The following is a 13,437-nucleotide window of genomic DNA, read 5'->3' as shown; positions in this document are numbered from 1 at the left end:
ATTGTTTTTGTTCTACCAGTTTTATTTTCTATTTTATTTTTGGACTAGGTTATATATCCACATAGCTCAAAATTCAAAAGGTATAAAAGAGGATGCAGTGAAAAGTCACCTTTCCACCCTGTTCTTCAGCCGCCAGATTCTTCTCTCTAAAGGCAACCAATGTCACCAGATTCTTGTGTATCTTCCTGGAATATTGTTTACCCTCTTTTTACACAATTGATCACACACTCTGCTACTATCTGAAATCTTGCTTTTTTTACTTAATCTTGAAGATTATCCCACATCCATGCATGCAAAGCTCCCTTGCTCTCTCTTAATTTAGTTTTTTTTTTCTTAACATCTTTATTGGAGTATAATTGCTTTACAATGGTGTGGCTTAATTTACTTTTAATGCCATTGTATTTTGTGTATGTACCATTACTTGTTTAACCAGTACCCTACTGAGGAACATTCAGGCTAGTTCTGTTTTTTGCTATTAAGTAATGTTGTAATAAATAATCTTGTATATGTCATTTTTCAGTAAGCAAGTATATCTATAAGACAAATTCCTGAAATGGAATTTCTGGGTGAAAAAATATGTGCATCTGTAAATTAATCGATGTCAAATTGCCCTTCCTAAAAGTTGTATCAATGCATGTGCTACCCTACAGAGTAGCAAAGTCTTCTGAGTTTTCTAAAGTACACATACCAAGGAACCAAAGCACATACATAGGAAGTAATGGAGACAATTTGATATGACCCAATGACCATGGGCTAATTGGATTCTCATTGTTCCTTTGCTCTCTCTCGGGTACATAATCTGGACCTCTTATATAGATTTAGAGTTATTTAACTTCACAATTCTAAAATTAAACTCCACATTAAAGAGGTTTCTAATTTACAAACTGATATTTAGCTGCATTTCAGACTGTCAGAACCTCATGAAATAGAAGGGATGGGTTTAATCTTTGTTTTTTAAGGTTTCAAATTTGATACCTCTATGAAACCTATGGCTCAGAAAGCTTTTGGTCTTGCACCCCTTTACTCTCTTAAACATTTCTGAGGACTGGACTCCAAAGAGCTTCTGGTTCATGTGGGATATATATATTTTACAATATTTAAAAGCAAAACTAAAAAGTTTCCATTTATTTAAAATGATTCCATTATAACATAAATAATAACTTTTCTTATGAAAAGTAACTATTTTTTTTAATTAGTGATAAAAATAAGCATTGTTTCATAGTGTTGTAAATCTGGCTTAGGAGGTGATAGCTGGCATAGCACCTTGTGGAACCCAGTGGAACCTTTTCTTGTGGACTGGACTTCTATGGTAGAACATTTTCTGCCCTACCTTGATACCAGATATGTCTGCTCCTTACCCTCCTGCTATAAATCCTCACCCACCATTTCCAGGAAGTGATGGGCAGTGTCAAGATTCATGGGTTCTTTGTGAACTGGTTTTCCAAATCTGGTGTTCAAATAGGCTAAATCTTGAATGGGTCTTTGTGGATCACAGAGGGTCCCTCTTGCAGAACTCTAAGTGAATATGGTAGCTGTATTAGATTTGATGTAAGGGACCAAAGGGGTCATATAGTAGTGTGTTTGGGGTAATGCCCAGGCTTCACATGCCCAGCCTACACTGTAATTACCAAATCATCATGCCCAGTACTGACCATGGCTCCCTACACCTAGATCAGAGGCCAGCATGTTATCAAAGAGATCTGGCTCTTCCTACTGGATTACCCTCAGTAGACTAATTATGCTTATTGGGTGAAAGGATAAGAGGCTAGAAGAGCCATGCTGAGTTTGAAGAATGGTGCATGTGAAACACACAGAGAATCAGTCTCACCCCCCTAGTCAGAGCCAAGTGTGATACTCACAGAGCTAAAGCCAGAACTGGAAAGACGGTGACACCTATGGGTAAGATAAAAAGACTGGTGACCATTGGCAGCCCTACATGGGCAGATCAGCCAGAAAATTAGAGCTGTCAAACAGTAGAATTCTGTGCCAGCAGGAGGGAGCTAAATGAGGTTTGTAATCCGGAAAACTGTTCATACCACTCCTGGTGAGACTGCTCAGGGGGAAGGACCCTGCGCTAGGCATCATTTTGAAGAGGAAGTGAATGCTCAACTCTACCATAGTAACCACAGTTCAATACTTAAGTGTTTTTGTCCTCCTTTGGGGTCTACAAGTCCTTCTATGACACTTATTTGTAACATGGGTTGGGGCAAGTAATATTTTTCTATTTAATAATTGAAGCAAATGAGGAAAACAGGCTCAAGGACACTAAGTGGAAGGGCCTGGCTGGAAAGTGATTACACCACACCCAGATCTTCAGACAGCTAATCCAGTGTTTTATCCATTCTTCCAAGGTGGACTAGTATGGGTGGGAGAAGCTGGAGACAGTGGAAGAAACAGAAGCTCAGCTGAGCCGCTGGAGACTAAGAGGCTTGAGAGGGCAAAGAAGAGAGGGCAAAGAAGAGAGGGCAAAGAAAGCAGGCGAAACACAAAGGAAGGGATCTCTTGGCAAATGTGGGAGTTGGTGGGGAGACTGACCCGAGTATCAAATTTGTATTGGGACACAAGAAATCAAGTTGGAAAAGTAGGAATAGGGTTAGATGAATAATTTGGATGTGATGTGGTACATAAGAAGGCATGGCTATGGCTACATGAGAACCAGAGTAACAATGAAAGCAGGGCCTTAGGAAGATTAGTCTGGCAGTGGAACAAGGATCTGAGTGGAACAAAGAGTCTAGAAGCAGATAACCAGGATACTGTTGTGGTGATTCAGGTGTGAGGTGATAAGTCTCGGACTAAGACTAAGACGGCAGCAGTGGAAAGGTGAGGAAAGAAGAATTCACAAGACAATAAGAAGACAGACACTCCATGACTTAGTAACAGATTAGCTATAGGCACAAAAGCTGCTCCAAGCTCTGAGGATCTAGAAAAATAAAGGCCTCACTGGAACAGAAGATTAGGACCTTTATTTCTGAGACGTTAGATTTGATGTAACAGTATCAGAGAGACAGATAAATAATTTGAAACTTATTACATCATAACTGAATGGCCAGAGGTCAATCTCCTTAAGAAGTACATTTTGAAGCACATGGATGAAAAAAGAAATAAGGTATATTAGCTAGCACATATGCTATAATCATAAAAACCAAAATATAGTTTTCTTTCATATTAATTTTATTAGCAATTATAAAATAAAACCAGTTTATGAAAATAGTTCCCTTTTCAAGATATAGGAACTACAGTCTTTGCAAAATATACGCACCCATAATTGTTACAATACATATCCTTGTATATACCCTGGACATAATAAAAGTATTTAAGAGTCACACCCTGTAAAAGTTGGGAGAAGAAACATTTTCTCCAACTTTGGTCATATATTGTGACATTCAAGCACTTAAACCACACTGTTGAAATAAAACATGTCTCTAGTGTACAGGCCCAAAGGCATTTAACTTTCAAGGTCCCATAGGTTCTTTAATTGTGCAAGGTAAAGAACCAGGAGAGGGTTCCCTGAGAGTTCATTTACCTTATGTAGCTCAAGCAGTGGTTTACTTTCCGTACTTAATCATGGAACTAAAGGAGGGATCTTGGGCAGGTCCCCTCCCTAGCATCCCTAAACATGGAGCATGTCTCCTACAAGAGGACTCTAACCCTTGAGCCCTAAGACACTCTAATTCTATAATTATCTAACATACTTGCAAAATGATGCTTTTGCAACTCTAAACTCTAATATTGCAGATTAGGCTAAAGTTATAAAGATAGTGTGACTTTCCTAAATAGACCATTTAGGATTTATCTGGTGGGAAGCACCTGGGAAGATCAGCAAGCCAAAAATTTCCTCTTGGAACTACTGGAAAAGATCCTTTTCTCACCAAGGCATAAACCTCAGAAGCCCAAGTTCTTTCTTACTTCGGAAGAATTGTGATGAAACAGTGGGAAAGAGCCTATAATCTTTCAAATCTGTAGGCTTAAGATAAGAGCTCTGACACAGTAAGAGCTGGAGACCATTATAGCCTCACCAGTAAAGAGTTCACTGTGACAAAGAGCCATTTGCGTGTACTCTCTACTTCCTGATTAACCTCCCAAGGTTTCCTAAATATTACATTCTCTCTTTAACTGCAGAATACTGGCCTGATGAAGTTCCAGACATAAAATGTGTTTGAATTCATGATGTTAGTATCATGGTGCAGCACTGACACTTAATATCATACTGATATACTAGAATTTAACAGTGATTTTGTTTTCCTATTGAAGAAACTACAAAAATCAATCGACCATGGATTCACAGGTCTTTACATTTACTATATAACATGAAGCATTATTATATATAACTCCATAAGGGAAAAAGACTACAAAAATAAGTTTACTAGGATTACTGTATTTTAAAAAGTAATTTTAAAAAAATATACTCCAAAGTCCCCTAAGTATTTGGTTTAGAAGGTAAGAGAGGTATCTTAATAGGGTGAACCATAAGGAACTATGGTTTTTGTAAGTTAAAAAGGTAAAATCTCATCAATTTCTTATGGTTCAACCTAATAAAGCCCTGAGAAAATTTTATTTGGCATCACACCATAAATTCAAGGAGAATTTATAGAAAATCACATTTCTAGTATAGGGAAAACATTTCAGGATGGAAATGTGCACACTGGCCATGCCAAGATTTCTTTCTTATGATTTTTAAACACCTTAACTTAGAAAGTTAAGAAAAATTTAGTGCAGTTTCAAAAAAAACAGAGGACAATTAGACTTACAGAATGTAGCTACAGATGATAATGCCACTAAAACAGAACACTATTAGCCAAATTCGGTGATTTAAAGATTTTTTTTTTAAGTTTATGTATGAAAATTTCAGCATTAGAGTGAAAAGGCACAAATATGGGTTAAAAGAATGACAATAATTTATAAAAGCCTTGAAAATAAGGCTAATTCATTTGTTTTATTAATACCATTAAGTAGGCACCTACTCCAGCTTTGGCCTCCTAAATGGGATTACATTTCAAATGAATTCTCAACACAACACTAATTATACAGCAGCATTATTATCAATAAGTTTCTTAGCCTCTACACTGCTAAAAGAGAATCTAAAATTTCTTCCCACCTATATCCCATCAGTACCAAAAATACACTTTTAAAAATTACATATATTTATACTTAAGAGTCATAAAAAATTGTGCAGTTTTTCTTCAACTAATGATGTGTTCTCTTACCAAATGCCACCCCAACAACCAAAGCCAAAACCAAAACCAAAAAATAACTGACACACACAAAAAATAATAATTGCTACACCCAACTGACTGGCTATCCTCAACTAATTAAAGACATACCATATTCAAAAATGGTAGCTTAACTATGAAATGTATATAGTCAGTGAAGTAAATGCAGATTTTCCAGGTGTGTATGCGGGTGGTATGTCTCAACTGGGTGATGGTGTACTTTAAAGAAATACACATTTCAGCAATGATGCTTTATTTGGAGCTCTGGTACCATTTACGAACGGCCGCTCCAATGCTACTGGCTACTACGCATAAGGAGCCACCCACTGTCCACCACGACGGTACATCATGAAAGAAAATAATCTGAAAGATAAAAGCGAAGACCACATCCATAGTCTTCATTAATGCTACTAGTCCTGCTTTTTCTATTTGAATGGCTTTTGCGAGAAACATCTGACCTCCCAAACCAAACAGCCCAATTAGTATGAGAAATAGCCTGTCCAACCCACAGTGCGGCAGACTCCACTCTCCTAATATAGAAAGGGCAACGATGCACTCGGTAAGGCCAGCTACTACATAATACCAAATGCTCAACATGTAGTCCACAGATGTCCCTATTTTCCTCAGGATAACTAAAGTAACGGCAGCAAACACAGCGTGTACAAGTGCTGCGAAAGCACCCTTCAGGTGAACTGAATAGTCTTTATCCGTCTCCACGACTTCGGAACCAAACAAAAATGGCGGCCTCACGATAAGGATCACTCCGGTGATTGTGAATGCAGTGAAGACAGCGTCCCAAGGGCTATACTTTTCCTTGAGAAATATGCAAGCAATTATAGATGTAAACACTGGACAGCTAAATGAGATAACCGTAGCGTCAGCGAGGGATGTTGACTGGTAGGCGTAGTATAAAAGGATCATGGCACTAGAACCAAGGACTCCTCTGAGAAGGAGGAAGATTCGTTGACCTTTGGGGCCTATAAACCCAGTTCTGTAAATTCAAAGGAAGGAATGCATATTAAATGAACTCGGTATTTGTTTTCAAATTACATTTTTAAATTAAGCATTATCTTAAAAGTCCTAACTATCAGAAAACAAGGCAATAGTAAATTAATTATGTCTACAACTATTATACACCTTTTAGAAAGTGTTTCCTAAATATAGCTAATGACATTAAAGTGTTCACAGTAGAATCAAAAATAGCACAAGAGAAATACATAAATAGTATAAGTCAGCAAATATAGATATTATTTTCCCTAGGTATAGGTACATGCCTGCAAAAAAGACAAAAAGGAAAATATACTGAAATGTTCATCATGGTTATACCTTAATAGGTGGACTCATAGGTAATTTTCCTTTCTATTTATTTTCCCCAAATTTTCTATAATGAAAAGTGTTATTTTTATAATAAATACAATTTCATTATTTAGCTGCCCTGTATAAGAAAACTTGGGAATGCGAGTGTGCATTCTCAATCTTAGTGAGTTTTTCTGTTACAGCTGAAAGCAATGCTAAAATTTATTTCAGCCATTGAATATGAGACAACTTTTCATTGTTCTCCTTAGGAAAAGAGTTAAAATACGCTGGAAAAGAAACTGTAGCATTCGGATAAATGTAACAACTGCTGCTCAAATGCTTTACACTGAAATATTTACGAAGCAGAGTACTTGTAAGTTCCTGGCTAGGTGCGGCTCACTGGTCTGTGCCAAAGCTGGCCTTTTTAGAGCAGCGTCTAGGCTTGATATAGGGAGCCCTTGGTCTCTGGAGTTAGAAATGAAAGTGTGGTCACCTTTGGTCCATACTTTGAGAGTTCTTCATGATAGTGAAACATAAAATGGGTCAAAACAGATTAGTGCCAACAACTTAAGAAAATTCTTCTAAGTGCCTTCCTGCCAATACCTTTACTCCAAAATGGAGAGAATGATTGTGTTAGCATCAGTGGTCTGTTGCCACCTTTAGACATTTCTGAAGTCTTACCTACCATCGTTTCCTAAAATATTGTGACTTGTCCACACCTACACGGGAATTTCTGACAATATTTCTGATCTTAGAGGATTTTCACCTTTTTCACCAAAGACTTGGGATAAGGAGTGAAACTATTCTAAGTAAATCTGCACTGAGTTATAGATACAAAGAGACTTTGGTAGCAAGTGACTGAAGCTTTTAATCTGGAGTTTAAGCATCTTTACCCAAAAAGAAAAAGAGCCAGACAGCCACCAGGAACCCAACAGGCGCTCCTCCCAGGCGTCTAAGTACACGGGGGTCTGTAGAGGTTACAACAGTGTGGGGGAGGTATAATTTTCACCTGGGGAGGGTGTGTGTATGGGGTCCATGTAGAAGGGGAAGGGAGGCTGGGCGGGGAGAGAAGAGTAAGGATGGGGACTACAGTTTTCGTACAGGGTAGAGGACAAAGGATATCATTCCCTCCAGTTTACAGATGAGGACACTGAACAAGAAAAGAGCTAAAGAGGCCTTTCTCAAGATCCCCTTTCCCCTTTCCCATGGCACCCTAGTGGGAAGACCTAAATATTATTACTGTAACCTTCTGTCTGCCCTGGTAGGAGAGCAGCCTGTTCTACTTAAAGAAACCTCTGACACTAGGAGACACTACTGTTTCCTCCTGTTTACTTTTTTCTTCCAAATACTAGTTACGCCAAAGGAAAGAGGGAGGGTGGTACAAGATGGGGGGAATTGTACAAGGAAAGCTTTGTTCTCAAAATAGGGGGTGGTAAATAACTGAATCTCTTTCTCCTCCTTTGTTTGGGCATGTGGTTGGTGCTAATGAGAGCATCTTCTGTGGGTGGATCCTTGTGACTTTTCATTAATCTGAGCCAAAGGGTGTAGGGACTGGTAAAGCTATGAGAGAGATAAAGCAGAGTCTGTAGAGTAGATAATTTAAGCAGGTCAAAAGATTTACAAACATTTATTAATACCTTCTACTTTGCAGGTACGAAATACTTACTTTCTGTATATTAAGCAAGGGATAATGATTAGCATTTGGAACACACATCGGAATGCACTAATTTCTACAGCGTGGATGTCTTGCACTTTTTTAACAAATAAAGAGCCCACTGAGAAGAGGAACGCAGACAATAATGTGTAAAACAAGCCAAGTCCAGGACAGGGTGCTTTCTTCTCAGCTTCTGAAAAAGATTAAATTCTGGTTAGTCCTTGCTTCCAAGGGTATGTTTAATCACTTTTACTTAGAAATTGAGAAAAATGGAACAATATTAATAGCTAACAGCCTACAAAAATTACCTCCTAAGCATATCCGTTCTCTGGATCTGAACCATTTTCCCCACGAAGAATAAAGAACCATAGACAAAGGGCAACAATTTAAACCTACCTTTTTAGAATGCAGTTCACCCTATAAAATGGATCTCTTTGTCTCACTGAAGACTCATCCCTCACTCCTAAAGTCAAAAGGAAGTAAAAAGCTTGCCAAGATGGTGAAAGAAATCTTTAAGAAATGCTTATCAAGATGGCTAGAGAAAAATGCTTCCAAGTGATATTTTATATCATCTCACTGGTGAACTCGGCTTTATGTAGAAAGTGTTCTTTTCTGGAAAACAGGTCCTAACTGTGTGATATGGCTACTTCTTGATTAGCTGACTTCCCCCACAAGCCTGTAAGCTCCTCCAGGGCTAAGATCTCAGCTGCCCTGTTCAGGCCTGGCCCATGGAAGACCCTGAATAAATAATTGCTGAAGGAAATAATATAAGAAAATTTCGTGGAATGATGTAGGGTCTAACACCACAGGCAAAAGCATAATCTGAGAAGGCTCTCTGTTTAGTTATTTTGAACAGTTAAGGAGATCTTAAAGTTTTCACGGTTTACGACTTATCTTCCATTTAGAACATAAACTCTTTGAGGCCAGGGGCTAGGTTATCTATCCCTCTGACTTAGTACTTAAAAGTGCTTAAAAGTGCTTAAAAATTTAAAAAAACAAAAAACAGGACTGCCATCTAATTCTTGGTTTGATCTGAACCAGGAAACTTCTGCTTTCTCCAGGGCATCAAGTATTCAATCCATTAATGACAGTCTGTAGGAGCAGCCACTGCCTCTGTCTTAAACAGCTGCCTAAGACAGGAGTAGAACCTGCTTTCAATCTCACCCCCATCATTCAGAGGACAGCAAAATGCAACAGGGTAAGCAGAGAACTTAAAAGATAGGCCACACACTGAGGAATATTTTTTTTTTCTTTTTTGAAACGAACACAAAAACAAGGACAGAATAGGAAGGAAACACAGTACTGGCCCTTGTTAGTTAAGAGCATAGCAGAGGTGAAGGATGTGTAGGCACATGCAATTTGTAGTAAAACAAGGATTATCATTCCAATCTAGGAATTTACAATGGGTTACTCAGCCATAAAACAGTATTGCACAAAGTTTGTTTGTTTTAATGCCCTTTTCTGATAAACACAAACACCAGGTAATACATTTCAACATCCTCATGTTAATTAGATACCTTTGCCCACAAGTGACAAACAGTTTGCAAAGTGGGACCAAACTCTGATGATGCACAATCTTCCTGGGGGTACACTTCAGCCTTTGTAGTAAAAGATGCCATTCTGGTCAGTGGTCTCCACCTTTTCCTGTTCTAGGTGTACTGCTGAAGAGAATGACCTGGAGCTAGCAGTCATCACGTAATAGGTTATCCATTATAAGTACCCGAATCCTCCACGTTGTGTTCTATATCTATGTGCTCAGATACTGTAGGAACCAAACTGCACATACCCACTCAGCCCATGAGAAGGAAGCTTTAGAAGACTTCCAAGTTAAGCACCACAAAATACAGGTATTGGCTCTGGTCAGCCTTAGAGGTCAGTTTCTGAAATTTCAGAATTCAGGTCCAAATAAAATAGTTTTCTTTCTATAAATTTATTTATTTTTTATTTTTGGCTGTGTTGAGTCTTCATTGCTGTGCGCGGGCTTTCTCTAGTTGCGGTGAGCAGGGGCTACTCTGCGTTGCGGTGTGCAGGCTTCTCATTGCGGTGGCTTCTCTTGTTGCGGAGCACAGGGTCTAGGCACATGGGCTTCAGTAGTTGTGGCTCGCGGGCTCTAGAGCGCAGGCTCGGTAGTTGTGGTGCACGGGCTAGGTTGCTCTGCAGCAGGTGGGATCTTCCCGGACCAGGGCTCGAACCTGTGTCCCCTGCATGGGCAGGCGTATTCTTAACCACTGTGCCACCAGGGAAGCCCCAAAATAGTTTTTCTTAAAAGAAACCCAATCCTTACATAGAACCTACACCCTCAGAAAGAACAGAATAGGAAGATCGAGGACAGAAAACATCTCCCTGGTCTATATTTCAAGGATCTTCTCCAACCTAAACTTTTAAAATTTTCTCCAGGAATATTTTAACTTAACATGATATTTTAACTCTTTTAAAACTTTAAGTTACAAGGTCTAGTTTAACTTGATTATTTGTTATAAGACTGAGGACTGGTTCTCCTCAGGCAGACCTCAGTCTCTTACAGAATAGTAATTTCAATTCTCTCTGTCAAAGGAGATGGACAAGAGAGTAGCATAATCCAAAGAGGCATCTGCCGATGTAATATGCTTCCATGATCATATTCCACTGAAAACATATCTAATAATTTGGCAACTCTAAATAATTCAAGTTAAGTAAGTGGCCACAGTGCGATTTCCTGAGTCAGAAGAAAACTGAAAAGTTGCTCACTTTCTCTATCCTCTGCTTTAAACTGGTGATTCACTACCCAGGTTGGGAATTAGAATCAACTGAGGAACTTTTAAAACTTCAATGCCAGCCCTACCCTAGACCCACTGAAATAGGACCTCGGTCACTGTAAAATGCTCTACTGGTTTCAGGGCCACTGCTACCCTAAGGAACTCACTCCTTCCAGGGGGATGTGAGGCACAGACTTAAGACAACTTCTTCTCCTTGCTTCAGTCTAAGACCCACACTGTCCCTCAAGAAAATAAACAGATGTCTTAGGATAGCGGTGTGCTGTCTGGGAAGGTTATCCAAGAATGTAAGAAAAATGGGTAACAGTTTCAACCTGAACTTGAAAATGAACTTTCTTGAGATAACCAATTGGGTTAAGAAGCTAAAATGATACTGTCACAAAGTTCAATGACCACAGTACGGTGGTGGTGGGGGTGTTAAAGTGTTTCTATGGCAATCCCGCTTTTGGAATATTATCTGGTCACTTTATCTAAGTCTTATTATTAGCAACTTTCTTTGAAATTAAAAGACCCCTCAAGATTCTTAGGTGCAACTGCTTACGTAGGTTTTGCCACCTTCTGCCTGAAGTATGCCTCTTTGGTTCACAAACAGGGGAATCATTTAAAAGTTTGCAAGGACTAACTCAGCCGTCCATCGTAACAACATTCAGCCATAGGATGCTAAGATGAGAAGCTGACTTCTTCAAAGCTGCACATCTGGTCAGCTCAGCTGAAGGTAACCCTTACATAAATGATCAGAAACCTGATCATTTCTCTTAGCATGAAGGACAAAAATGCAGCAAGAACCATCTCCCTGGGGTTTGTCTCTCCACAAAATGTGTGAATTTTCTGACTCTCAAGAAGTGCAGACAGAAAGCGGGATCGGCTAAGAGACATAGAAATCCCAGGTCACACTTAAGGGAGGTGATCCAGAGGATGAGGTGGTGCAGACTGTGTAATTTTGTCTTGAAAGGACATCTGCCTGTTACTCTTTTCTTTGAGGAAGCTGCTCCAGGTGGGTGGTGGAGTTTAAGGAGGAATGTGCTTGGGGCTAGGAGAAAGGGCTCTGGGCTGGGTCGCTAGCAAACTGGGATCCTATCCCTGGTGCTGCCCGGACCTGTGAAGTGTCTCATCCACACATGCTAGATCTTCGAAAAAACAAAACAAAACAAAAAAACCCTCCCAAAGCCCTCACCTTCCCAGGCCTCAATTTCATCATTTGTGAAAGGAAGACATTGAACAAGATGAAGGGTTTCTCACACGGGGTCCCTGGCTTTGGAGGCGGGTCCGTGAACCTCTTACCCGTGTTTGTAAGATTGTGCCTCTGTCTCATTTTGCATCAGTTGCTACAAATTCCTTGTAACTCAAAAAGGTTAAGAACCAGTAGTAGTCCCACTCAACTCTGCCTTCCCAAGATTCTAAAACTCTGAGACAAACGTTTTTCTAGACTCGATGCTTTTCAACTTCCTCTTCAAGCAACACCGTTTACATTGAGATCAGTTTTCTTGCTTAGCTTCCTCCCAACCTCGGCCAGCTGCGGGATGGCCTTTCTCCCTGACTCCCAATCTCGGGCAGGGCGCACCGAATGGCAATCTGACTCCATGATCCTGCCCGTAACACTTTAATCACTTTAATTATAAGAACAGTTTCAGAATCCCAAATGGGTTCCAAAACAATCAGAAACTTTCTCCGCTCTTCCCGCCGACGGGGGCGCGGGGGGCTTCTGCTTTACAGCCCGCACCCCCCCCCCGCCCCCAGGTGACAGCACGAGGGTGTTCACGAGCTCCGAGCAGGGTGGGAAGGGGGGGGCGCGGTCCACACGGGGCCCCCGGCCGGCGGCAGCGGGGACCCCCACCGCTGGCGCCCGCCCGGTCCCCCACGGGCGAGACCCGCACCAGGGTCCGTGCGCCGCACTCACCCTGCTCCGCGCGCGAGCCGCACGGCAAGGAAGGACACTGCCAGCACCCACCGGGGCCGGGCGTCTCCGCTACCTCGGTGGCCGCCGACTCTTGCCTGGAGCCCGGGGGCGGGATGTCCACCAGCGGCAGCCCGGACTCCAGCCGCTTGGCGGCCCCAGTGTCGTCCACGGGCCGCATCGCCCAGCCGGCGATCTCCCCGCGGCCACCGCGGCGTCTGGCGCCGGCAGCCGCGGCTCCACTGCTCCGCTCTTCCGGCCCGCGGAGGTGGCGGTGCGGCGCATGCGCGTGCGGCCCTTTCGCCTCCCCACCCCCTCCACGGGGAACCGCGCTCGTCCTCTGCTACCCTCTCACCTTCAGGTCCCCGAGGGGAGGGCCGGTCGCCTCCCAGCTCAACTGCGGTGCCCGGGCCTGGCCCCAAGGCGTCCACCCCTCTGCTGCAGTCTGGCTAGACTGGCGAGCGTCTTGGAATCATCCTTCCCAGGGCACACTAGACCTCTTTCTGTCATTGCTAAAGGAGGCAGGGACCCCCGCGGGTCGTGTAATCTTCTCTTAGGGCGGCCAGTCGGGAGGTTAGGGGAGTGTGCATTTATTTCTCCGTGTGGCGCCGCATTCAGCACCTCTAGGAC

The 13,437-nt window shown here is 41.6% G+C and overlaps 1 protein-coding gene across 2 annotated transcripts; it reads right to left on the bottom strand.

The window, feature by feature from the left end:
* Positions 1 to 3,150: 3,150 nt before the first annotated feature.
* On the bottom strand, positions 3,151 to 13,081 carry SLC35G1 (solute carrier family 35 member G1). Of its 2 annotated transcripts, none has more exons than XM_033404916.2 (3): positions 12,862 to 13,081; positions 8,173 to 8,353; positions 3,151 to 6,201 (listed from the first exon to the last, which is right to left on the bottom strand). In XM_033404916.2, exons 1-3 carry the CDS (start codon positions 12,986 to 12,988, stop codon positions 5,463 to 5,465), a joined length of 1,047 nt encoding a protein of 348 aa, XP_033260807.1. In that variant the 5' UTR covers positions 12,989 to 13,081; the 3' UTR covers positions 3,151 to 5,462. The 2 variants fall into 2 exon arrangements, with proteins under 2 accessions (XP_033260807.1, XP_004279466.1); XM_004279418.3 differs by having other exon boundaries at positions 12,811 to 13,080.
* Positions 13,082 to 13,437: the final 356 nt, after the last annotated feature.

Source organism: Orcinus orca, chromosome 14, assembly GCF_937001465.1.
Source record: "Orcinus orca chromosome 14, mOrcOrc1.1, whole genome shotgun sequence".
Taxonomy (NCBI): Eukaryota; Metazoa; Chordata; class Mammalia; order Artiodactyla; family Delphinidae; genus Orcinus; species Orcinus orca.
This window is presented reverse-complemented; position numbering and strand designations above follow the sequence as displayed.

Bases quoted from the DNA above. Each gene is read 5' to 3' on its own strand.
- SLC35G1 (XM_004279418.3), bottom strand. From the start codon at position 12,988: ATGCGGCCCGTGGACGACACTGGGGCCGCCAAGCGGCTGGAGTCCGGG. The intron at 8,354-12,810 runs GTGAGTGCGGCG...AATCTTTTTCAG, and splicing joins CGGCTCGCGCGCGGAGCAGG to AAGCTGAGAAGAAAGCACCC. The intron at 6,202-8,172 runs GTAAGTATTTCG...TTGAATTTACAG, and splicing joins CCTTGCTTAATATACAGAAA to AACTGGGTTTATAGGCCCCA.